Raw genomic sequence first — 27,189 nt, forward strand, 5'->3', positions numbered from 1 at the left:
ATTAGTTAACAAAGCTGAGATGACTTCTGGTGGCAGCCATTGATAACCAATCCACATTAAACTCCATCTGCAAATTTGGCCTATTCTCCTAGCCTGTCTATGTCGATTCTGGGAGGCTCATGTGTTGGCCTTTGCCAACTTGGCGGAATTCTTACATCTGGAGAAGATAAATTTAGTAATTCGAAGGTCAGAAGAGAGATTCCTCTGAAGGATTTGTGAACATGGGGGGGGGGGAAATTGGGTTTGGTTTATGGCTTTAGTGTTGATAAGTCTTTATTGGTTTTACTAATTAAGCTACAAAATGATGTTGCATAAAGAGGGTTGTGTTTTTGAATTTTGTATAAAAATGAAAATGCCTGGAATAAAAATGTTTAGCAACAACAAAACTGAGACTCAAGGAACGGGAGCATTAGTGAGAGCTTGGATAAAACTTAAATTAAGGACTGAAAACAGCAAGTTTGGTAAATAGCTTGTTTTCAAAGTGGAAATGGTAGACAATGGTGTTCCCAAAGGTCAGTGCTAGGACCAATGCTCTTTTTGCTATATACAAATTACTTGACTATTGGAATACAGAGCACTTTGCCAATGATACCATACCTAAACATGAGGCAAACAGAGAGGAAGATATTAATCAATTGCAACAGAACATTGGAAGGCTCAGAGGGTACACAGACAAGTGACAGAGAATCAGAGAATTTACAGTGCAGAAGGAGGCCATTCAGCCCATCGAGTTTGCACCGGCCCTTGGAAAGAACACCCTACTTAAGCCCCACACCTCCACCCTATCCCCTTTATCCCTGTAACCCCACCTCACCTTTTTGGAAACTAAGGGCAATTTAGAATAGCCAATTCACCTAGCCTGCAAATCTTTGGACAGTGGGAAGAAACCGGAGCACCCGGAGGGAACCCACGAACACACGGGGAGAACGTGCAGACTCCACGCAGACAGTGACCCAAGCCGGGAATCGAACCAGGGACCCTGTAGCTGTGAAGCAACTGTGCTAACCACTATGCTACTGTGCTGCCCACGGTTAATATAGAGAAGCATGAGGTGATGCATTTTGACAGAGGGATAGGGAAAGGCAACAGAGGCCTCGATCTTCCAGTCTCCAGATGATTGGAGACCAAATGTACTCCTGAAGATGCTCCTGGAAGTCCTAACGCACTGACTCCACGAATTGCCCTGGAGGTTTCAACTTCCAATGAGTAATACCCCTGCGCCCGGAACCCTCTTGAAAAAAGAAAGTCTCCAATTTGAAGGGTTCCACCTCAGTTATCCGAATCGTTACTCAGGAAATATCAGACATGAAAAAAACATATCCAACTCCTGGGTAACTATACAATTGACAACCCCTCAACAAACCCAGCTCCTCACTTGAGTGCGCACCCCACTCCGACTTCATCGCCCTACCTATTTACCCCACTCCCTCATTCACCAACATACTGAATGGCTTTGGGACATTTAAACAGTGACTGAAAAATACCAAAATATCGCAGCTCATGTCATTTAAAGGGGGTATTGGCTTGGCTTCCCTGATGATCTGCACTATGAAGGAGGACACCTAGAACAGGTATGCTTTGCATTACCGATGAGGCCTGGTTCAGAAATTAGAGCCAGAAATGTGTAGCTCCATTCTAGTGTTAAAAATAGGTGCGTAGAGGCAATCTGACAGTGATTGCCAGTCCTCGGAAATTTCAGCCAACAGACTTAATGCCACAGTTTTAATGAGTGTGCAGGAACACAGGAAACTGGGGTTTCAAGTGCATAGATCTCTGAATGCGACAGGAAATATTGAGGGAGTTGTTTGCAAAGCATATAATAATCTTTATTGTCACAAGTAGGCTTACATTAATACTGCAGAGAAGTTACTGTGAAAAGACCCTAGTCGCCACATTCCAGCGCCTGTTCGGGTACACAGAGGGAGAATTCAGAATGTCCAATTCACCTAACAAGCATGTCTTTCAGGACTTGTGGGAGGAAACCGGAGCACCCACAGGAAACCCAAGCAGACACAGGGAGAACGTGCAGACTCCGCACAGATAGAGGTCCAAGCCGGGAATCGAACCTGGGGCCCTGGCGCTGTGAAGCAACAGTACTAACCACTGTGCTACCGTGCCACCCATATGGGATCGTGGGCTTCATAAATGTAGGTATTGAATAGAAAAGCAGTGAAGTTAAGATGAACCTTCGTAAATCGCTAGCAAGGCAACAAGCGTTGCATCAAGTTCCAGTAACCAAAACTGGAGAAAAGATGCGAAGGCCCTTGAAAGACTGCAGAGAAACTTTACCAGAAAGGTTCCAGTTATAGCAGATTTTACCTGCAAGGTTAGTGTAGAGAAGCTGGTGTTCGTCTTGCAGCAAAGGAGATTGAGGAGAAATTTGTAAGAGATGTACAAGGTCTCATCAGGTTTTAATTAAGGGTGACAAAGAGAAGCTGTTCCCATTAGTTGAGAGAAGGTCGAGGTGACACAGATTTAAGGTTTTGGGCCAGTGTATGAGGGCAAGTGGAGGGAGAACTTTCTTTTTAAACCTGAGTGACAATGACAAAATTGCTTCAAATGAATTCCTAAGTCCAAAGTTCTGGAATACCTTCCTTTCACCTCGCCGCCGTGAGATCTCACTTTCCTCTATTAAGACACCCCCTTAAAAATTACCTCCTTGGCCAAGCTTTTGGTCATCTGACTCAATTATTTCCATGATTTCTCGGTCCTATTTTGATTTATAATGCTCCTTTGAACACCACATAAATATAAGTTGGTGTTGTTGTGCAAGAATGGACATGCCAATGTTTCCAAAAGCAAATTGGATGGGCCCATCTAAAAAATAAATTTGCAGGGCAACAAGGATAGAACAGGGAATACAACTCACCAAATTGCTCTACGGAGAGATATTATGGTCTTGATCGGCTGAATGACCTCCTTCTGTGCCACAATAACAATTTATTTTCTGAATAAAGTGACCACACTTGTCAGGATCAATATTTGTTGAGAAAAGGAAATCTCAAGTTTGGCATCCAATTTTAGCTAAGAATATCCTTCTATGCTCCGTTTAAATTAGAATACACATAACTGAACCATATAACGGTTGAATGCCAAAAATGTTAACAGAACTGTATACTATACTGCAATTGCTTTTGAGGTGTAGGGTAAACTCAACTGAACCCAACTTACCTTGTGGCAAAATGAACAAGTGCATTTTGTAGAGTTTTTCGGACTTCGAGTAAAAAAGAATCATCCTCACTTAGAGTATAATACCAGTATTGGATGTAGTCCCTTAGTGCAAACTGGATGACCTGCAAAAAGAAAGTGAATATGTAGGATATTCTTATTCACCTTTTTTGGCTCTTCCACAGTTGCTGTGTAAAAGTTTCAAGAAAAAGGTTCACGCAGTAAATATTGAATTCTTAGGTCTGCATGCGTAGTACATCATTTGTAGTGTATAACAAAACATACATGAACTGGAATAATAATACTTACTGCAAAGAGAGCCACATAATTTGTATGATAACACCAACACTTCTGAAGTCTGCAGATAAACTTAAGTATGCAGATAATGTGTATTACACATTTTGGGGTGATTGCAAGTAGACCTCAAAATCTGCAGGTTTTACCCATTACCCTGCCAAGACACCAGATTTCACAATAGAGCTTCAGTGTTCCAGATGTTTCCATTCACTACCTAATTCTTTTGACAGCTTCAATTCGGTTCCAAACTTCAGATTTGGTTTTTACACCTGACCCCATAAATTATGTTTCAGAGGTAACAGCACAGTCAAATGAGCTAAAATTACACTGAAGAATGCATTTATATGGTGTCATATCATCTCAGCAAAGTATACTTTGGGTCGAAATTTAACTTCTTTCTCCTTGTTGCGTTTGATTGTTGGGTGTGGGTGGGGTGCCTGTGACATGGGCAGCGTGCACGTGGAAAGCACCCCACTGCCCAATTAAATCCAGGGCAAGAAGGCCTGGGAACAGCCTTCCTTCCCTACCCCCAATTGTAGCCTATTTAAGGGCTCTCTTCCTTCACTGCAGGTATTAATTCAGCAGTGGGTAGGGGACTCTTCTTGTGGAGAGCACCAAAAGCAAAAGCATGAGGGGTTGTTTGCAGGTTCCCCGTAAGCGGGTGGAGGCCCTACTTAAAAGGCACATTGTTGTGGGGAGGCACTGATTCATCAGGAAGAGGGCAGGAGGGCGGGAGGACACCGCCCCCCCCCCCCCACATCCACCCCAACCCCCACCCACCTGCTATTACTCACCTGTGCCTGGGTCCGTGAACAATCCTAGGCTTCAGGTGAGTGTATTACTAGCAATAGCACTGCCTCAACCGTACCATTGCCAAACAAAGACCTGTCACCCTCTGATTGGCCAGTAGCTCTCAGCAGATGGAACTTTCAACCTCTGGGTCATTGGTCCTGATAAAGGCCTGCCATTGGCCTGTTAAATGACTAATTGGCACGTACTTCTGTTGGCCATCCTATAAACAGGTGACGCCAGCTCCCAGCAATACCCCCGGTAACAATTGCATAAAATTTTTGAAAAATGAATTCACGTGATGTGGGCGTCGCTGGCTAAGCCAAACATTTATTGCCCATCCCTAGTTGCCCTAGGGAAGGTGCTGGAGAGTTGGCTTCTTGAACCACTGCAGAGCCAGAGGTAGGTACACATAGAGTGCTGTTAGGGAGGGAGTTCCAGGATTTTGACCCAGCAATGGAATGATGATAATATAGAATTCCTACAGTGCAGAACGAGGCCGACCCATTAAGTCTGCACCAACCCTCCGAAAGAGCACCCTACCCAGACCCACACCTTCACCCTATCCCCATAACCTCTCATCTTTGGACACTAGTGGGCAATATAGCATGGCACATTCTTGGACTGTGGGAGGGAACGGGAGCACCTGGAGAAAGTCCACACAGGCACAGAGAGAAAGTGCAAACTCCACACAGACAGTCACCCAAGGCCGGAATTGAACCAGGGTCCCTGGCGCTGAGGCAGCAGTGCTATCCACTGTGCCACCGTGCCGACCCTATTTCCAAATCAGGATGGGGAACTCCAGGTAGCGGTATCCTCAGGCATCCACTCCTTTTATCCTTCTAGATGATAGCAGCCGTGGGTTTGGAAGGTGCTGCCAAAGGAGCCTTGGCGAGTTCCTGCAATGCATCTTGTAGATGGTGCGCACTGTTGCCACTGTTCATTGGTGGTGGAGGGAATTAATGTTTGTGGAAGGGGTACCAATTAAGCAGGTTGCTTTCTCCTGGATAGTGCTACGTTTCTTGTGTTATTGGAGCTGCATTCATCTAGACAAATGCACATTCCATTACACTCCTGACTTGTGCCTTGTAGATAGATGGTGGACAGGGGGTCAGGTATTACTCACCATAGGCTTCCCAGCCTTTGACTTGCTCTCAGTATCTATATGGTTAGTCCAATTCAGCTTCTGGTCAATGGTAACCCCCCAGGATGTTGATGGTGGGGGTTCAGTGATCATAATGCCATTCAACGTCAAGGGAAGGTGGTTTGATTCTCTCGTGTTGGAGATGGCCATTGCCTGGCATTCGTGTGTCGCGAATGTCATTTTCCTCTGCTCAGTCCAGCCTGGAGATTGTCCAGGTCTTGCTGCATTTGGACATGGGCTTCTTCAGTATCTGCAGAGTCGTAAATAGTGCTGAAGATTGTTTGCCAATGGCTGCACATCACCACTTCTGACCTTATGATGGAAGGACGGTCATTGATGAAGCATCTGAAGATGGTTGAACCTAGGACACTACGCTGAGGAAGTCCTGGAACTGAGCCGATTGACCTCCCAACCATCAACTCTAGATTTACTTGGGCTCCTTAATGTTGTACTCTGTTAAATGCTGCCTTGATGTGAAGGGCAGTCATTCTCACCTCTCCTCTGGAGTTCAGCTCTATTGTCCCCATTAGAACCACGGGTAGTCAGGAGCTGAGTGACCCTGGCAGAACCCAAACAGAGCGCAGTGAGCAGGTTATTGCTAAGCAATTGCCGCATGATAGCATTGATGACGACCGCCTTCCTTCTCTTTACTGATGATCGGAGTAGACTGATGAAGCATTAATTGTCTGGATTGGATTTGCCCCGTTTTAAGCAGAGGACATAGCCAGACAATCTTTCAACATTGCCAGGTCGATGCCAGTGTTGTGGCTGTACTGCAACAGCTTGGCAATGGCTCAGAAAATTCTGGAGCGCAAGCCTTCAGTACTGTTGCCAGAATATTGTCAGGGCTCATAGCCTTTCTGATATTCAGTACCTTCAGCCATTTCTTGATATTTCATGAAGTGAATCACATTGGCTGAAGAGATATCTGTGATCCTAACAACCTCCAGAGGAGGCAGAGATGGATTATCCACTTGGCATTTCTGGCTGAAGATGGTTGAGTATTCAGCCTCATCTTTTGTACTGATGTGCTGGGCTCCTCCATCATTGAGGATGGGGGTATCTCTGGCGACACCTTCTCTAGTGAATCATTTAATTGCCCACCATCATTCTCAGCTGGTTGTGGTTGGACTGCAGAGCTTAGATCTGATCCATTTGTTGTGGAATTGTTAAATCTCTGTCTATCACTTGCTGCTCATGTTGTTTGGCATGCAAGTAGTTCTGTGTTGTCGTTTCACCAGATTTTTAGGTATGCCTGGTTTGCTCCTGCCATGTCTCCTGCATTCTTCCTTGAACCAGGGTTGATCCCCTGGCTTGATGGTAATGACAGAGAAGCGGATATACCAGGCCATGAGATTACATACTGTGGCAGAGTACAATTCTTCTGCTGCTGATGGCCCACAGTGCCTCATGGATGCCCAGTCTCGAGTTGCTTCATCTGTTCGATGTCTACCCCATTTAGCATGGTGGTAGTGCTACACAACACAATGGAGGGTATCCTCAACATGAAGATGGGACTTTTGTCTCCACAAGGACTGTGCGGTTATCACTCCTACCAATACGGTCATGGACAGATGCATCTGTGGCAGGATGGTTGGTGAGGATGAGGTCAAGTATGTTGTACCCTCTTGTTTGTTCCTTCACCACCTGCCAGACTCTGTCTAGCAGTTATGTCCTTTAGGACCCAGTCAGCTTGGTCTGTGCCGTGAATACTGAACCAGTCCTCATGATGGACATTGAAGTCCCCCACCAAGGACAATTTCTCCATATTGTATGCCACAATCTCTGCTGGTCTGTCCTGCCGGTGGGACAGGACATAGCCAGGAATGACGATGGTAGTATCTGGGACATTATTGTAACTATGATTTTGTCAGTATGATGTCAGGCTGTTGTTTGGCTAGTCTGTGAGACAGCTCTCTCAATTTTGGCACAAGGCCTGATGTTGGTAAAAGAGGACTTTGCAGGGTCGACAGAGCTGGGTTTACCAGTGCCATTTCCGGCACCTAGGTTAGTCCAGTTTCATTCCTTTTCAAATAACGACCATGGTATTTTCACATATTATGAACTACAACATTCATTTGTAAACATATCTCTCTTCCAAAATAAAATTGACAGACATTCTGTGAAATCATAGGTTAAATCAATCAAATCAACTGTCATGTTAATAAAACATGAACAGAATTCAAACAGTGTATATTTGCTATTTTTAAAAAGGACATTTGCGGCACCAAAAGGTAGCTGCTACAGGTCATTTGACTCAGGTTTCTCCATTTGTTTTGGAAGTTTCCAACAGGAGTTACAAGAACAAGAAGAGTTCCCACTCTTACCTTGTGGAATCTCAAATCAAATTGCAAGGAAATTATAATCATGAAATCAGAAAAGCAGAAATCCAAACTCGGTATTACTGCAGAGCCGATAACAGACCCACCTCACACTTGTCCACGTCAATTTAAAAAGGGGGCCACTGGAGGGGACAATGGACACAATTTGCATTTTGCATCTGCCAATGGTTCCCCAACACAAGATTCTCAACGTAGGTGGGTAAAGACTGGGTCATCATCAAACCAGATGGGGCTGGTTTAGCACAGGGCTAAATCGCTGGCTTTTAAAACAGACCAAGGCAGGCCAGCAGCACGGTTCAATTCCCGTACCAGCTTCCCCGATCAGGCGCTGAAATGTCGCGACTAGGGGCTTTTCACTTGAAGCTTACTTGTGACAATAAGCGATTTTCATTTCATTTTTTTCATTTCATTTCATTATAAGCCATGAAACAAAGGCCAGACCTAGACACCAGATAAAAATACTTTTTTTAAATAACTGCGGAAGAAGGAAATGACATGACTCGGTATTTTGAAATCGATTTTCAATTGAGAATTATGAAACAAGCTGCTGATGACTTCCAACCAGAAAAGACAACAACAGGACTCCTGGCCAACCAAGCAGCTGTCCACTTTCTCTCGACTCCTTGAAGTCGGTTTCATTTTAAAAACATACTCATTCGCTTTTAAGGATTTTTATGCTGTTGTCCCCAACCAGGAACTCATCTGAACTGAACTCCACCACAAAAGGAACAACCTCTGGACTTGGATTTTCTGGACTCTGAAGGTCTGGAAATGAACTAACATTAATTTCAGTGGTTCTTTTAACGTTGTTACTCAAAGTTGTAAAAACACCTCCTTACTGCATATGCAGTGTCGGGTTGTAAACATCCTTCCCAACACCGCTCTCTCTGGGTTTGAATGTGAAATAAACAAGACTTCTGAGTTAACCATAACGAGGGTGTGCTACTAATAAAATTAGACCACATTAACTAAGGGTTTTGGGTAAAACAGTCTATCTTTCAAATAATTTTAAAAGACCTCTGCTTATGGACAGATAGTGAGAGGATAAAGTAGTTCACTGTGTCTCTCTGTCGGTAACAGTCCAAAGAATATGGTGACGGCAGTTTCCAAGCTGGGACGGGGGTGGGGATTTCACATTGTGTGGGGGAAGATAGCCATCAAGTCAACGCATTAGTTAATTTAGCTTAACTAAATGTCATGGGTGGGATTCTCCCAGCCCGGGGCCGGGCCGGAGAATCCCTGCAACCGGGTCACGCCGCCCCGACGCCGGCACGTGATTCAATCGGCGACATTGGCGCCGTCGCGTTTGGCACAGTGCCGGTCATGGGCCGCTGTACGCGGCCGGTCCGCCGATTCTCCGGCGCGGAGGGCTGGGCGGCCTTTCTAAAAAGGCAGAGTCCCGCCGGCGCCGTCCACACCCGGTCGCAGCCGGCGGGAACTCTGCGCACAAGGTCGGGGGGGGGGGGGGGGAGAGAGAACACTCCGATGGGGCCGGCCTCTCGCTCCCCTGGCCTATTTTCTTCCGCGCCGGCCCCTGAACTCCCGCGCCATGTTGAATTAGGGCAGGCACGTTGAGGGAGGCCACCGTGCATGCGCGTGCTGGCGCCACTGCGCATGAACGAATCCCGCGGCACACAGTTCGCGCCGGGTTGGGAGGCTGGAGCGGGGTGAACTGCTCCAGCACCGTGCTGGCCCCCTGTCGGGGCCAGAATCGGTACTCCCAGCGGCCCGTTCACACCGCTGTGAAACGCGACGGCATTTCCGACGACATGGACACTCTGCCGCCGAATGGGAGAATCCCGCCCCATAAATTTTGATTTCCAGTTTTGCACCTCCAATCTATACTTAGAAAGGAAGAAATTTAGAAATAGAATCTGCAGGAACCAGGGGATATATATGGCGGGTGCCCAGGGAGCTAGGCCAGCACCCAAGTTTAATGATACATCTCTGACATTACTGCTCGGTGCAGTCAGGAGTAAGAGGGTCATACTTTTCCCCCAGCAATGGAAGAAACCTGCAGCTCTCATCAAGGTGGCATAGCTGTGGGGGGCTTAAAAGGTAAGCAACAGGAGCATTGCGCTCTGGTCTTGGGGAAAAAGTGCAGGAAGTAATTTCATGACATCACCAGTTCAAGAAAAGGGAGTACATTTGCCAATTTACATACAGACTCTGATGTAACGTCTAAAAGGCTTAGGACAGATGAAGCCCTTGAAGAATATAAAGAAAGTAGGAAGGAACTTAAGGTAGAAGTTAGGAAGGCTTAAGGGGGTCATGAAATGTCGCTGGCAAACAGGATTAAGGAAAATCCTACGGCATTTTATACATATATAAAGAGCAAGAGGGTTGCCAGAGAAAGGGTTGGTCCTTTCAATGGTATTGGAGAGAATCTATGTATGGAACCAGAGGAAAGATACCAATTGAATACTTTGCCTCAGTATTCATCAAAGAGAAGGACTTGGTGGATGAGGAGTATAGGGTAGAGTGTGTAGACATTCTGAGTTATGTTGATATTAATAAAGAGGAGTTGGGCATCTTCAAAAGCATTAAAGTAGATAAGTCCCCAGGGCCTGATGAGATCTACCCCAGAACACTGAGGGAGGTAAGGGAGGAAATTGCTGGGACCTTGACAGTAATCTTTGTATCTTCATTGGCTACAGGTGAAGTTCCAGAGGACTGGAGAGTAGCCAATGTTGTTCCATTGTTTAAGAAGGGCAGCAGGGATAATCCAGGAAATTATAGGCAGGTGCGCCTTACGTCAGTGGTAGGGAAATTATTGGAAAAGATTCTTAGAGACAGGATTTATTCATATTTGGAAACAAATGGACTTATTAGTGATGAACTGCATGGTTTTGTGAAGGGGAAGTCGAGTTTTTTGAGGAAGTGACAAAAGATGATAGATGAGGGAAGGGCAGTAGATGTTGTACACATGGACTTCAGTAAAGTCTTTGACAAGGTACCTCATGGCAGACTGGTACAAAAGGTGAAGTCACATGGGATTGGAGGAGAGCTGGCAAGTTGGATACAGAACTGGCTTGGGCATAGAAGACAGAGGGTAGCAATAGAAAGATGCTTTTCTGAATGGGAGGCTGTGATTAGCGGCATTCCACAAGGGTCAGTTCTGGGACCTTTGTTGTTCGTGGTGTATATAAATGATTTGGAAGAAAATGTAGCTGGTTTGACCAGTTAATTCGCAGACAACACAAAAATTGGGGGAGTTGCAGATAGTGAAGAGGATTGGCAGAGGATACAGCAGGATATAGACTGGTTAGAGTCTTGGGCGGAGAAATGGCAGGTGGAGTTAAATCCGGACAAGTGAGGGGTAATCTGGACAGGTGCGAGGTAATCCGGACAAGTGTGAGGTAATGCACTTTGGAAGATCCAATGCAAATAGGAATTCCACAGTAAATGGTAGAACTCTTGCGAGTATTGACAGGCAGAGAGATCTGGATGTGCATGTCCACCGATCATGAAAGTGGCAATGCATGTGAATAAGGTGGTCAAGAAGGCATATGGCATGCTGGCCTTCATCAGTCGAGGCATTGAATATAAAAATTGGCAAGTTATGTTGCAGCTGTATAGGACAATGTTCGGCCTCATTTGGAATATGGTGTACAATTCTGGTCACCACACTGCCAGAATGATGTAGATGCTTTGGAAAGGGTACCGAAGCGGCTTACTAGGATGTTGCCTGGTATGGAGGGCATTAGCTATGAGAGGTTAGATAAACTCTGTCTGTTCTCACTGGGATGATGGATTCTGAGAAGCAATCTGATAAAGGTCTACAATATTACGAGTGGCATGGATAGAGTGGATAGGCAGATGCTCTTTCCTAGGGTAGGAGAGTCACGTGCTAGGGGACATAGGTTTAAAGTGCATGGAGATGGTGAAAGCAGGTGGCATTGAAGTGGAATCCAGGCAAATATGTGAATAGGCTGGGAATGGAAGGATACGGACTCCCAAAGTGCATACGGTTTTAGTTCAGGCAGGTACCATGGTCGGCGCAAGCTTGGGAGGGCCGAAGGGCTTGATCCTGTGCTGTATTGTTCTTCGTTTTTTTATAAAAGCAAAATACCACATATGCTGAAAATATGAAATACAAACAGAAAATGTTGGCAACTCAGGTCTGGCAGCATTTTTAGAAAGAGAAACAGAGTTAAGTGTGCCTCACGCCAATCTAACTGTGCCTCATAGTACTCCTTAACATCACTCAAATTTAAGCAACAGCCATCGTTTACTTTCTGCACACATCAATTCTTCTGAATATAATACATCCCAATCTAATGCATCTGTTTCAGTCACCCCCATGAAATGAATAGGTTCCATGTGATAAATATGCCTGTTTCCTTGTAAAAAGCACACTGATGTGAGGGAGAGGATGACAGGTGGGCTATCACAAATAGTCCAGCTCACAAATGCATAAGAGGATGACATATGCATGTCCAGCAACACCTGCTGTGACACTTACAAGGCGGACTCCTCAAGAGGGTGCACAATCACTGGACATTTTGCAGACACCAGTGCAATATTCACTTTAGATCAAATTAAACATTTAGGTGATTTTTCTCTGGGTAAATCATAACTCTCAATTAATTACTGGGGCAGGGAGAGTTCTGTAGCAGAACATACAAATTAGAAGGAGTAGGCCACTCAGCACCTCGAGCCTGCTCCAACATTTCTAACATCATGGCTGATCTAATTGTGGCTTCAACTCTATTTTCCTGTCTATTGACACCCTTGGCAATCAGAATATATCTAATTTTGTCTTAGAAGTATTAATGATCCAGCCTCCACTGTCTTTGGGGAAGAGAATTCCACAGACTAACAACTGTAAAGAAAAAACTGCCCTCATCTTTGTCATAAATGGGAAACCCTTTATTTTTAAACTGTGTCCCCTAGTTCTAGTCTCTCCCATAAGGGGAAACATCCTCTCAGTACCAACTACGTCAAGTCCCCGCAGGATCTTATATTTCAATACGATCACCTCTGATTCTTCTAAACTCCACTGGGTATATATATATGTTCAACCTGTCTAACACTTCCTCACAAGCCAATCACTTAATCCCAGGAGTCAGTCGCATGAGTTGCCTTTGAACAGCTTCCAATGCCATTATATCACAAGTAAAATTACCAAAACTACATTGTACTCCAGACATGGTCTCATCAACACCTTTTACAATTGATGCAAAAGATCCCAACTTTTATATTCAATTCCCTTTGCAATAAATAACAGCATTTGATTTGCCTTCTTAATCCGCATAGAGTCTGCACTGGACTGTGCAATTTCTATTCAGATGGACACAGATGTTAAACTCTTGAGTGCCATCGTTGAGAAGGAAAATGTCAAATGGTGCATCAGTAACTATGCAACTGACGTGAACTGAACAGTGAAGATGATGAAGAATTCTGACTTCATCACAAGTGGATTGACTGCATAGAGATTTGTAAGAAAACTTGCCGTGTCGTGGTGACCTGCAAACAAAACCTCCACAGACGAGACAGTCAGCACACCTGGCACAGATGTGCTGACTGTGAACGCCAATTGTTCTACCACCTTCACAGAATGGCCAATTCCTTGGTGATCTTCAGAAAGCTAGGATGCATTCATTCCATTCCATTCATTTCATTTTTCATTCAGCAGAGTGGCAATAGTGATGTGGCATGGAACAAGAGAGGGACAATGGTCAAAGGGGACATGGAAATGGGAACTCTATTCAAAACACTCACCCTTTGTCCTGCAAGCCCCCAATCTCACCACAGTTAATACACAACATGCTACCCGTTCTCCCAATGACCAGGTCTTCACACGCAATCTTTCACAGGGCCTGCAAAGTCCAGAAATCCAGAGTGCAAAGACTAAAGCATCTCACCAGTCATGATCGGAATCAGAGCTTCTACTGCTGCTAAAACAACAGGATCCACCATATAGAAATGGTAGGAAGTGTCAGAGAAAGTTATTATAATTCACCAAGATCATACAAATCAGCATTTTACAAAAAGCTCCCAAGTTTCCTTTCATTATAACAAGACAAAATGTATTAGCCAGCACCACTGTCACAATTTGTCCATTATTACATGGAGTGTTTTCCTCATCCACATCCAAACACCAGCAATAAACATAGTTACCTCCCACTTGCAGTCATTTCTGCCCACTATCATTGCCCAACTGGTGGGGTGCCACTTGCCTAGATCTTGCCGAGGATGCAGAAACGCCAGCAGAAACGGCTGTGCGCAGATTAGGGCGCCATTTCGATCGGCATCCCTGATCTCTCTCTTCCCCCCCCCCCCCCCCCCCCCCCCGCCCCCGCCCCATCCTTGTTGAGGTCCCTGGGAACCCCCACCCCCTACAAATGCAAGGCCCCTCCGGGCCCAGGCACGAGACCTGGTAGTGCCAGTCTGGCACCCTGGCAGTGTCCCTGTGCCCTTAGCAGTTCCAATGTGTCCAAAATCAAGGGAGTGCGCCAGGGTACCACCCTTCCCTGTCCCTAACCACCCAGGGGTCTCCAAGGTGCCGTTACACCTAGTCCACGTTTCTGTGGACCAGTACTAAATATCACCCTGGCAAGGTCTCGCAGGTGCGGCCGGCAAGACCTGGGCGCCAGGTGAAACCGACGTGCAGGTATTTAAATGAGCCATAAGGTTAATTTAAATTTGCAGATCTGGATCTTGCCCAGCGAGAGCGAGATCCAGATTGTACTGGGTGGAGCAAATCGGGTGACACGATCTGCCCAACACGGAGCCTGATTTGGGGCTCTTACGCAATTCACCCGTTGCAACCGGATCCGCGCCGAGTCAACGGATCACTGAATCGCGCCCATTGTCTTTGGTCAGGACTACAATGGTCAGCCATTCCTGCGCCACTGATTCATCCTCCGCCCATGCAACTGGGAGGGTGAAATAGACAGCTAAGAACTTGTGTCATATTTAACTTGAGATCTGCTTGCTGAAAACCAATGTTCTTGCTTACCTTTCTCACATTTGAACTTGACTATTCCAATGTGCCTTCTGCTATCAATGACGGAGTTCTTCAATTTCCACCACCAACCTTTCCACCTCTCAACCTTTTCCTTTTTATTGAACTTATATCATTTTATACAAATCATAGCCCCAATAACCCATATATAACAATAAAAGCAACGTAACAACTAACACCCCCATCCCCCACCACCAATAACAGCTAACAGTGACCAGCTCCATAAAGTGCAATATAAACGGGCTCCATCTACAATAGAACCCAATGATCAACCCCTTCATTGTAAACTTGATCTTCTCAAGGTACAAAAAACTCTCATCAAATCATCCAGCCATGCTCCGGCACTCGGCAGTGTCACCTGCCTCCAACTCAATAAAATCCGCCTCCGGGCCAAAAAAGAGGCGAATGCTGAAGCATCAGCCCCCATCCCCGTCCTCAGCTCCGGCTGGTCCGACACCCCAAATGTAGCTAACAACGGACATGGCTCTAGATCCACATTCAGGATAGTCATTATAGTGCTAAGAAAATGGCGCCCAAAAGCCCACAGGACGAGAACATGCGCGCATGGTGAGCAGGCCTTCTTGAGCACCGCTCTCAATTATCCTCAACCCCTTCAAAAAAAAAAAAAAAGCGATCATCCTGGCCTTGGTGAGATGTGCCCTAAAAACCACCTTTAGCTAAATTAGTCATCCACCCCATGAAGGGCCTCACTCCACACCACCACCTCCAAAACGGGTCCTAGCTCCTCCTGTCAAAAGAACAAAGAAATGTACAGCACAGGAACAGGCCTTTCGGCCCTCCAAGCCCGTGCCGACCATGCTGCCCGACTAAACTACAATCTTCTACACTTCCTGGGTCCGTATCCCTCTATTCCCATCCTATTCATGTATTTGTCAAAACGCCCCTTAAATGTCACTACCGTCCCTGCTTCCACCACCTCCTCCGGTAGCGAGTTCCAGGCACCCACTACCTCTGTGTAAAAAGCATGCCTCATACATCTCCTCTAAACCTTGCCCCTCTCACCTTAAACCTATGCCCCCTAGTAATTGACCCCTCTACCCTGGGGAAAAGCCTCTGACTATCCACTCTGTCTATGCCCCTCATAATTTTGTAGACCTCTATCAGGTCTCCCCTCAACCTCCTTCGTTCCAGTGAGAACAAACCGAGTTTATTCAACCGCTCCTCATAGCTAATGCCCTCCATACCAGGCAACATTCTGGTAAATCTCTTCTGCACCCTCTCTAAAGCCTCCACATCTTTCTGGTACTGTGGCGACCAGAATTGAACACTATACTCCAAGTGTGGCCTAACTAAGGTTCTATACAGTTGCAACATGACTTGCCAATTGTATACTCAATGCCCCGGCCAATGAAGGCAAGCATGCCGTATGCCTTCTTGATTACCTTCTCCACCTGTGTTGCCCCTTTCAATGACCTGTGGACCTGTACTCCTAGATCTCTTTGACTTTCAATACTCTTGAGGGTTCGACCATTCACTGTATATTCCCCACCTGCATTAGACCTTCCAAAATGCATTACCTCACATTTGTCCGGATTAAACTCCATCTGCCATCTCTCCGCCCAAGTCTCCAAACAATCTAAATCCTGCTGTATCCTCTGACATCTGTATCCTCATCGCTATCCGCAATTCCACCAACCTTTGTGTCGTCTGCAAACTTACTAATCAGACCAGTTACATTTTCCTCCAAATCATTTATATATACTACAAAGAGCAAAGGTCCCAGCACTGATCCCTGTGGAACACCACTGGTCACAGCCCTCCAATTAGAAAAGCATCCTTCCATTGCTACTCTCTGCCTTCTATGACCTAGCCAGTTCTGTATCCACCTTGCCAGCTCCCCCCAGATCCCGTGTGACTTCACCTTTTGTACTAGTCTACCATGAGGGACCTTGTTAAAGGCCTTATTGAAGTCCATATAGACAACATCCACTGCCCTACCTGCATCCATCATCTTAGTGACCTCCTCGAAAAACTCTATCAAGTTAGTGAGACACGACCTCCCCTTCACAAAACCATGCTGCCTCTCACTAATACGTCCATTTGCTTCCAAATGGGAGTAGATCCTGTCTCGAAGAATTCTCTCCAGTAATTTCCCTACCACTGAAGTAAGGCTCACCGGCCTGTAGTTCCCTGGATTATCCTTGCTACCCTTCTTAAACAGAGGAACAACATTGGCTATTCTCCAGTCCTCCGGGACAACCCCTGAAGACAGTGAGGATCCAAAGATTTCTGTCAAGGCCACAGCAATTTCCTCTCCAGCCTCCTTCAGTATTCTGGGGTAGATCCCATCAGGCCCTGGGGACTTATCTACCTTAATATTTTTTAAGACACCCAACACCTCGTCTTCTTGGATCTCAATGTGACCCAGGCTATCTACACACCCTTCTCCAGACTCAACATCTACCAATTTCTTCTCTTTGGTGAATACTGATGCAAAGTATTCATTTAGTACCTCGCCCATTTCCTCTGGCTCCGCACATAGATTCCCTTGCCTATCCTTCAGTGGACCAACCCTTTCCCTGGCTACCCTCTTGCTTTTTATGTACGTGTAAAAAGCCTTGGGATTTTCCTTAACCCTATTTGCCAATGACTTTTCGTGACCCCTTCTAGCCCTCCTGACTCCTTGCTTAAGAAGTTCCTTCCTACTTTCCTGATATTCCACGCAGGCTTCGTCTGTTCCCAGCCTTTTAGCCCTGACAAATGCCTCCTTTTTTTTTTTTTGACGAGGCCTACAATATCTCTCGTTATCCAAGGTTCCCGAAAATTGTCGTATTTATCCTTCTTCCTCACAGGAACATGCTGGTCCTGAATTCCTTTCAACTGACACTTGAAAGCCTCCCACATGTCAGATGTTGATTTGCCCTCAAACATCCGCCCCCAATCTATGTTCTTCAGTTCCCGCCTAATATTGTTATAATTAGCCTTCCCCCAATTTAGCACATTCATCCTAGGACCACTCTTATCCTTGTCCACCAGTACTTTAAAACTTACTGAATTGTAGTCACTGTTACCAAAATGCTCCCCTACTGAAACATCTACCACCTGGCCGGGCTCATTCCCCAATACCAGGTCCAGTTCCGCCCCTTCCCTAGTTGGACCGTCTACATATTGTTTTAAGAAGCCCTCCTGCATGCTCCTTACAAACTCCGCCCCGTCTAAGCCCCTGGCACTAAGTGAGTCCCAGTCAGTATTGGGGAAGTTGAAGTCTCCCATCACCACAACCCTGTTGTTTTTACTCTTTTCCAAAATCTGTCTACCTATCTGCTCCTCTATCTCCCGCTGGCTGTTGGGAGGCCTGTAGTAAACCCCCAACATTGTGACTGCACCCTTCTTATTCCTAATCTCTACCCATATAGCCTCACTGCCCTCTGAGGTGTCCTCTCGCAGTACAGCTGTGATATTCTCCCTAACCAGTAGCGCAACTCCGCCACCCCTTTTACATCCCCCTCTACCCCGCCTGAAACATCTAAATCCTGGAACGTTTAGCTGCCAATCCTGCCCTTCCCTCAACCAGGTCTCTGTAATGGCAACAACATCATAGTTCCAAGTACTAATCCAAGCTCTAAGTTCATCTGCCTTACCCGTAATACTTCTTGCATTAAAACATATGCACTTCAGGCCACCAGACCCGCTGTGTTCAGCAACTTCTCCCTGTCTGCTCAGCCTCAGAGCCCCACTGTCCCTATTCCCTAGATCTCCCTCAATGCTCTCACCTTCTGACCTATTACTCCCGTGCCCACCCTCCTGCCATACTAGTTTAAACCCTCCCGTGTGACACTAGCAAACCTCGCAGCCAGGATATTTATGCCTCTCCGGTTTTGATGCAACCCGTCCTTCTTATATAGGTCACACCTGCCCCGGAAGAGCTCCCAGTGGTCCAGATAACGGAAACCCTCCCTCCTACACCAGCTGTTTAGCCACGTGTTTAGCTGCTCTATCTTCCTATTTGTAGCCTCACTGGCACGTGGCACAGGGAGTAATCCCGAGATTACAACCCTAGAGGTCCTGTCTTTTAACTTTCTGCCTAGCTCCCTGAACTCCTGCTGCAGGACCTCATGCCCCTTCCTGCCTATGTCGTTAGTACCAATATGTACAACGACCTCTGCCTGTTTGCCCTCCCCCTTCAGGATGCCCTCTACCCGTTCGGAGACATCCTGGACCCTGGCACCAGGGAGGCAGCATACCATCCTGGAGTCTTTTTCACGTCCACAGAAGCGCCTATCTGTGCCCCTGACTATAGAGTCCCCTATTACTATTGCTCTTCTGCGCTTTGACCCTCCCTTCTGAACATCAGAGCCAGCCGTGGTGCCACTGCTCTGGCTGCTGCTGTCTTCCCCTGATAGGCTATCCCCCCGACAGTATCCAAAGGGGTATACCTGTTCGAGAGGGGGACAACCACAGGGGATTCCTGCACTGACTGCCTGCCCTTTCTGGTGGTCATCCATTTCTCTGCCTGCACCTTGGGTGTGACCACATTTACATAACTGCAATCTATGACGCTTTCCACCACCTGCATGCTCCTAAGTGCATCCAATTGCTGCTCCAACCGAACCATGCGGTCTGTGAGGAGCTCCAATTGGGTGCACTTTCTGCAGATGAAGCCATCCGGGACGCTGGAAGCCTCCTGGACCTGCCACATCTCACAGTCAGAGCACTGCACCCCTCTAATTGACATTGCGTCAATTAATTAAAATTAAAAACAAATTTTTAAAATTTTTTTAATATATATATATTTTTTTAAATTTCAAAGTTACTGCTAACTATCTGTTTCCTAGCACTAGATTTCTAATAGAAATGCGGAAGCTAAATATAGTACTCTCCGATCTCTGGCTTAGATACCCCTCTAAATTATAATTAAGTAATTATGTTTAATTAGTTACCAATGCTTAATTTTTTTAATTAAGTGTAGATTCCCAACCAGCCTGAGGATGGAATCTACACTTTAATTAAGTGTAGACTCCCTGTCATCTGACCTTCACTCCTGCCACCAAAACCTGTTCTTCCCCCATGATCCTCCCACTTATCCTGGATCCACCCACATGTCCTGGATGTGCTGCCACCCTACTACCCCAGCCCGGCTTTCTCCTTCAACTCTTCCCAGCTGGGAAACCGCCCCTCCAAAAACAATCCTCTCACCATCGCCACCCCCCAAATGTAGGTTCCTATTTTGCTGGCTCAAACAAATGGTTCCTACATATAGGGGCCCACCTTGACACTGCCCTCAACTTAAAATGTTGACGGAGGTGCCGCCATATTTTTAACATGGAGACCACAACGGGGTTTGAAGAATATTTCACTGGAGCAAACGGCAGAGACGCCATCGCCAATGCCTCAACGTCCATCCCTTTACAGGACCCAGGTTCCATCCTCAGCCAAATAAGTTCCTGATTCCCAAACCACTTTAACACGTTCCCGCATTAGCTGCCGAGTAATAATACATTAGGTTCGGCAGCTTCAACCACCCCCCCCATACCTGCTTCTCCTGCTGTAGGACCCCCCTCTGAATCAGAGGAGTTCTCCCACCCAAATGAAACCAGTTACGAGCTGGTCCATATCCCGAAAAAAACGACTGGTGGAAAAACTGGGAGATGTTGAAACAAGAACACGAATCATGGCAAAATATTAATCTTTAATAGATTGAATTTGGTCCGCCAACGACAATGGGCTCTCCCACCTTTAATCCTACTCACCAGACTCGTAAAAATCTATTGCAAAGTCGCGCCCAGTCTGAAGCGACCCGGTTCCCCAAATAGTGAAAACTAGTCCCCGCCAGCCCAGCTCGTCCCCTCGAAGACTAATCACAAATTCCCTAACATTCAGTTTATACCCTGAAGGAGCCAAACCTCTTTAATATGCCCTTATCCTCCATAACTGGCTCAGGATCCCTTATGTATAGCAGCAAATCATCCATGTACGGGGACACCCTATGCTCTTCAGCAGTCCCCTCCACTTAACAGAGGCCTTCAAAGCGATTGCCAAAGTTTCAATCACCAGCGCAAACAGAAGAGGGCACATTGGACATCCCTGCCTCGTCCTCCTGTACAGCCTAAACGACCCAGAAATGAAATGGTTCGTTCACACACTCTCAGTCAGTACATCATATAACAGCCTAACCCAGGACTCAAACCTCGGACTGATCCCAAATTTCTCTTTCACTGCAACAGGTAGCTCCATTCAACTGTGTCAAATGCCTTTTCTGCGTCCAGAGACAGTCTGGCCAGCGTTTAGTCTGGCCCCACCGCCGGTGTGAGAACCACATTAAGTAACCGCCTCACATTAGTCGACAACATTCAAACCTTCCCATATCCCATCTGGTCTTCCCCCACAACCTCCTGGAGGCAACATTACAACCTCAATGCCAAGACCTTGGCCAAAAGTTTTGCATCCATGTGAACTAAGAAATTGGGCAAAACCACCCACACTTGTGGGGGTCCTTGTCCTTTCTTCAGAGGAAGAGAGATAGACGGCTGCCCCAGCATCTTCAGGAAACACACCTGTGCCTATGAGTCATTAAACCTCCCCAGATGATCTGTGAACTTATTGAATTCTACCGGGAACCCATCTGGTCCCGGCGCCTTCCCTGTCGGCATCTTTTCCAAGACCCTGCGGACCTCCTCCACCCCATTGGTGCCTCCAATTCTTCCCGCAACTCCTCCCCCACCTGAAGAAACTCCAATCTCTCCAAGTACTCCACCATCCCCTGCTCGTCCTCTGGTGGCTTCGACCTATAGGCCCCTCATAAAAGGATCAAAACACCTCATTGGCTTTATCCGGGGCCAAAACCAGCCCACCCCCGGCTCCTGTATCTGCACAATCGCCCTGGCAGTCTCCTGTCGCCTCAACTGCCGAGCAAACAGGTGGCTAGCCTTTTCCCCGTACTCGTATACCGACCCCTTTAAGCACCTCAGCTGGCGACCACCCAAACGGTGGATAGTAGGTCAAACCACATTTGCCGTTTCTTCCCGAGTATCCAAAAGCTCTGGTATTCAGTCGTTTGCATACCCACTATTTACACCCAAGCTCCTGACATTCCCTCCTGGTTTTTCTATTCATGTACAAGATGATCCCCCCCCCCCCATATCACCGCTTTGAACACCTCCCACACCATCAACGGAAGCACGGTAGCATCGTGGATAGCACAATTGCTTCACAGCTCCAGGGTCCTAGGTTCGATTCCGGCTTGGGTCACTGTCTGTGCGGAGTCTGCACATCCTCCCAGTGTGTGCGTGGGTTTCCTCCGGGTGCTCCGGTTTCCTCCCACAGTCCAAAGATGAGCGGGTTAGGTGGATTGGCCATGATAAATTGCCCTTAGTGTCCAAAATTGCCCTTAGTGTTGGGTGGGGTTACTGGGTTATGGGGATAGGGTGGAGGTGTTGACCTTGGGTAGGGTGCTCTTTCCAAGAGCCGGAGCAGACTCGATGGGCCGAATGGCCTCCTTCTGCACTGTAAATTCTATGATAATCTATGATATGATAATCAATGGTGAGAGCATCCCATTCGCACTTCATTCCACATAGTCCCCTATGGCCCTTCCACACTATGGCCCTAGAAATTTTCACACTTCACACAAACCCAAGATCTGATAAAAGCCCCACGTCCAACCTCCATCCCGTACGCTGCGCCCGCCCCGCCTCCAACTTCAGAGCCACCAAATGCGGCGAGTGGTCAGAGATGACCATAGCAGAGTATTCCATGCTCTTCAGTACAGGGAGCAAGGTCCTACCCATAACAGAGGTCTATCCTGGAGTACACCTTATGCACTGGGGGAAAAAAAACCTCCTTGCCTTCCTTTTCCTCTTGAAGCCAATCCTTAAACCTCTCTCTGTGACAAAGCTTTTCGTAACCTGTCCCAAAATCTCATGTGTCAAACTTTGCTTGATAATGTTCCTGTGAAACAATCTGGAACATTTAAATCACATTAAAAGTGTTATATAAATTTGTTGATGCACAGGCTACAGCACATTATGAAGACTCTGAAATCCCTTCACCTTCAGATCAATCCAGATCAATGGTTTGCTCAATGACAAACCTTGCGATCATTAAAAGGGGTAGGGTAAGGCAGAGCCTGAGCAGTAAAGGAGAATCAGCGAGAGGCATGACTGGACAGTCCACACAACGTTGGCAACAACCCACCTTGAGCTTATAAGAGTAAGCTATATTCATGCCACACTGATGCCAGCCAACTGGTACCCTCCAACCAGAGAGCTCAATCAGACCATCTGACTTTACCATCCCCGAATCCTCGATCAACATTTGAAGGCTCACTACTGACCAGATATTTGGACAATTGAACGAACTACAGAAATCCTGTGGCTGTGAAAGCAGGTCAGCAGTTGAGTATTCTGCAGTGAGGAGCTCACATTCCAACACCTGAAAGTCTCCATCACCTACAAGGCACAAGTCAAGAGTGATAGAATATCCTCCACTTGCCTGGATGGATGCAGGGGCAATATTCAATAAGCTTACAATCTAGGGCAAAGCAATGCAGGCTGCTTGATTGGCAGCCCACACATCACTACAAGGGCACTTTGGTTGCATTGTGCAACAACTTATACCAAGGCTTCTTCGACAGCACCTCCTGAACTTGCAACTTTTATCACCTAGATCAGTGTTGCTCAACAGGACCTCAATGCTCACCATACCTGTCACAATTAATTATCCATCAGCCACATGATACAAGCATATGCAATATTAATAAAACAAATCTGTAATCTTTTGTAGATTTAAACCATCAGCAATCAAGACCAATGCAAACACTACCAAAGTAAGAAGGTTGCTTTAAAAGGGTTTTTCAATCAAAACTGTTCCCGGGAGCACGTTGCTGCACAGCGTCAGCGTCCCAGGTTTGATTCCCGGCTTGGGTCACGGTCTGTTCTCCCAGTGTCTGCGTAGGTTTCCTCTGGGTACTCTGGTTTCCTTCCACAAGTTCCAAAAGACGTGCTGTTAGGTACTTTGGACATTCTGAATTCTCCCTCGGTGTACCCGAACATGCGCCGGAATGTGGCGACTAGGGCCTTTTTTCCCCCTTTAAAAAAATTTAGAGTACCAATTCTTTTTTCCCCCAATTGAGGGAAAATTTAGCATGGCCAATCCACCTACCCTGCACGTCTTTAGGTTGTGGGGGCAAAACCCATGTAAACATGGGGAGAATGTGCAAACTCCACATGGACAATGACCCAGAGCCGGGATTGAACCTGGGACCTCGGCACCGTGACGCAGCAATGCTAACCACTGCGCCACCATGCTGCCCTACTAGGGCCTTTTCACAGTAACTTCATTGCAGTGTTAATGTAAGCCGACTTGTGACAATAAAGATTATTATTGAAGCAAGCCTTCTGCATACACTCTCAAAGGGTCGTAACAATATTCAAGTATTAAATTTCAATGTGCTCAGTTTATTTCAAAACACAAATTTCTTCAAGAGTGAACTGTTTCCATTTTATCTGAATTGGTATGTTAAGAAACTCTGGGGCAAAAGAATTGACAATCCTCTAGAATTTGCATCTGCACTCTGACTCTTGCCTTGCTTAAGCACAATCACTTGTCTAATACTGAACACAGCATCTGGTAATTTAATAGATCTTTGACTTGTGGCCAACCTCCTATCAATATTACTTTCAATCACTCACTTAAACAGGTTAGGACAAAGACTGAACAGACTTGGATATTGCTGCACCACCCCAGTTTACCAAAATTGCACATTTCAACCTGTAGTGGAAGTCATGCATTGCTGACTGTCGCTCGCATGCCTCAACCATTTTTTGCGAAAACTGCCAACGATCAGTGAAACAAAACTGAATTTGTTAGTTAGCATCCCATTTCACTAGATTCCCCAAGAAAATTAACGATAATTGGACCATTGTTCATTCAAAGGCCAGCCCTGCTCGCACAGAAATTCAAAGAGCAGACTCGTAGATCTAAATGTGTCGTCAATTAGAGGCACCTATTGAGAACAGCGTGGGACTGGAGCCAGAGTGTTAAAAGCGCGGGAGAGGAGCTGGAGATTTAAAAGTGGGAGACGAGCCGGAGATTTTAAAGCGCGAGAGAAGAGCTGGAGATTTAAAAGCGGGGGAGGAGCCGGAGATTTAAAAGCGGGAGAAGAGCCAGAGATTTAAAAGCGCGGGAGAGGAGCCAGAGATTTAAAAGCATGGGAGAGGAGCCACCTCCTCTAACCTAAAGGGTTGAGTGAATATCAGGTAAGCTCTTTCCTTCTTTTTCTTATTTTATCCGCAAGTTATCTCGAGGGGGTGGCAGGGAAGGCGGTGCAATGTTCCCCCTGCAGAATTTTTTGAGGTGAGGGACACTGTCAGGGAACTGGAGCTGGAGCTGGATGAACTTCGGATCATTCGGGAGGCAGAGGTGGTCATAGATAGAAGCTTCAGGGATGTAGTTACTCCAAAGAATGAAGATAGATGGGTGACGGTGAGAGGATTGTCCCCCTTAGTTTCAAATATACCGCTTTGGATACTGGGGGGGGGGGGGGGGGGAAAGAGAGAGAAAGAGACTTACCAGGGGTAAGCCATGGGGTACAGGTCTCTGGCACAGAGTCTGTCCCTGTTGCTCAGAGGGAAGGGGGGGGGAAAGAGGAGTAGAACATTAGTCATTGGGGACTCCATAGCTAGGGGGACAGATAGGAGATACTGTGGGAACGGGATGAGACTCGCGGTTGGTGTGTTACCTCCCAGGTGCCAGGGTCCGTGATGTCTCGGATCGTGTTTTCGGGATCCTTAAGGGGGAGGGGGAGCAGTCCCAAGTTGTGGTCCACATAGGCACCAACGACATAGGTAGGAAAAGGGATGGGAATGTAAGGCAGGTATTCAGGGAGCTAGGGTGGAATCTTAGAGCTAGAACAAACAGAGTTTTTATCTCTGGGTTGTTACCCGTGCCATGTGCTAGCGAGACGAGGAATAGGGAGAGAGAACAGTTGAATACGTGGCTACAGGGATGGGGCAGGAGGGAGGGATTCAGATACCTGGATAATTGGGGCTCATTCTGGGGTAGGCGGGACCTCTACAAACAGGATGATCTACACTTGAACCAGAGGGGTATCAATATCCTGGGAGGGGAATTTGCTAATGCTCTTCGGGAGGGTTTAAACTAATTTAGCAGGGGGGGTGGCAACCTGAATTGTAGCTCCAGTGTGCAGGAGGTTGAGAGTAGGGAGGTCATGAGTAAGGTTTCAAGGTCGCAGGAGTGTACTCGCAGGCAGGAAGGTGGTTTGAAGTGTGTCTACTTCAACGCCTGGAGCAGCCGGAATAAGATGGGTGAACTTGCAGTATGGGTTGGTACCTGGGACTTCGATGTTGGGGCCATTTCGGAGACATGGATAGAGCAGGGAAAGGAATGGTTGTTGCAGGTTGCGGGGTTTAGATGTTTCAGTAAGCTTCAGATGGAAGGTGGTAAAAGAGGGGGAGGTGTGGCATTGTTAGTCAAGGACAGTATTACGGTGGCAGAAAGAACGTCTGATGAGGACTCGTCTACTGAGGTAGTATGGGCTGAGGTTAGGAACAGGAAAGGAGAAGTCACCCTGTTGGGAGTTTTCTATAGGTCTCCAAAAAGTTCCAGAGATGTAGAGGAAAGGATTGCAAAGATGATTCTGGATAGGAGCGAAAGTAACAGGGTAGTTGTTATGGGGGACTTTAACTTTCCAAATATTAACTGGAAACGCTACAGTTTGAGTACTCTAGATGGGTCCGTTTTTGTCCAATGTGTGCAGGAGGGTGGCCTGACACAGTATGTAGATAGGCCAACAAGAGGCGAGGCCACATTGGATTTGGTACTGGGTAATGAACCAGGCCAGGTGTTAGATTTGGAGGTAGGTGAGCACCTTGGTGATAGTGACAACAATTCGGTTACGTTTACTTTGGCGATGGAAAGGGATAGGTATATACCGCAGGGCAAGAGTTATAGCTGGGGGAAAGGCAATTATGATGCGATTAGGCAAGACCTAGGATGCATAGGATGGGGAAGGAAACTGCAGGGGATGGGCACAATTGAAATGTGGAGCTTGTTCAAGGAACAGCTCCTTGATAAGTATGTACCTGTCAGGCAGGGAGGAAGGAAGTGGTCGAGCGAGGGAACCGTGGTTTATTAAAGTAGTTGAATCACTTGTCAAGAGGAAGAAGGAGGCTTATGAAAAGATGAGACGTGAAGGTTCAGTTAGGGCGCTTGAGAGTTACAAGTTAGCCAGGAAGGACCTAAAGAGAGAGCTAAGAGGAGCCGGGAGGGGACATGAGAAGTCCTTGGCAGGTAGGATCAAGGAAAATCCTAAAGCTTTCTATAGGTATGTCAGGAATAAAAGAATGACTAAGGCCAGTCAAGGACAGCAGTGGGAAGTTGTGCGTGGAGTCCGAGGAGATAGGAGAGGCGCTAAATGAATATTTTTCATCAGTATTCACACAGGAAAAAGACAATGTTGTCGAGGAGAATACTGAGACACAGGCTACTAGACTAGATGG

The 27,189-nt window shown here is 46.6% G+C and overlaps 1 protein-coding gene across 5 annotated transcripts in view; it reads right to left on the bottom strand.

Moving 5' to 3' along the window:
- snx13 (sorting nexin 13) overlaps positions 1-27,189 on the bottom strand; it is a 235,407-nt gene that overhangs the window by 119,838 nt on the left and 88,380 nt on the right. For all 5 annotated transcript variants that reach the window (XM_072509178.1, XM_072509181.1, XM_072509180.1 and 2 more), the window contains exon 5: positions 3,172-3,293. In XM_072509178.1, coding sequence (XP_072365279.1) covers positions 3,172-3,293 — 122 coding nt within the window. The remainder of the gene's footprint in view (positions 1-3,171; positions 3,294-27,189) is intronic.

Source organism: Scyliorhinus torazame, chromosome 6, assembly GCF_047496885.1.
Source record: "Scyliorhinus torazame isolate Kashiwa2021f chromosome 6, sScyTor2.1, whole genome shotgun sequence".
Lineage (NCBI taxonomy): Eukaryota > Metazoa > Chordata > Chondrichthyes > Carcharhiniformes > Scyliorhinidae > Scyliorhinus > Scyliorhinus torazame.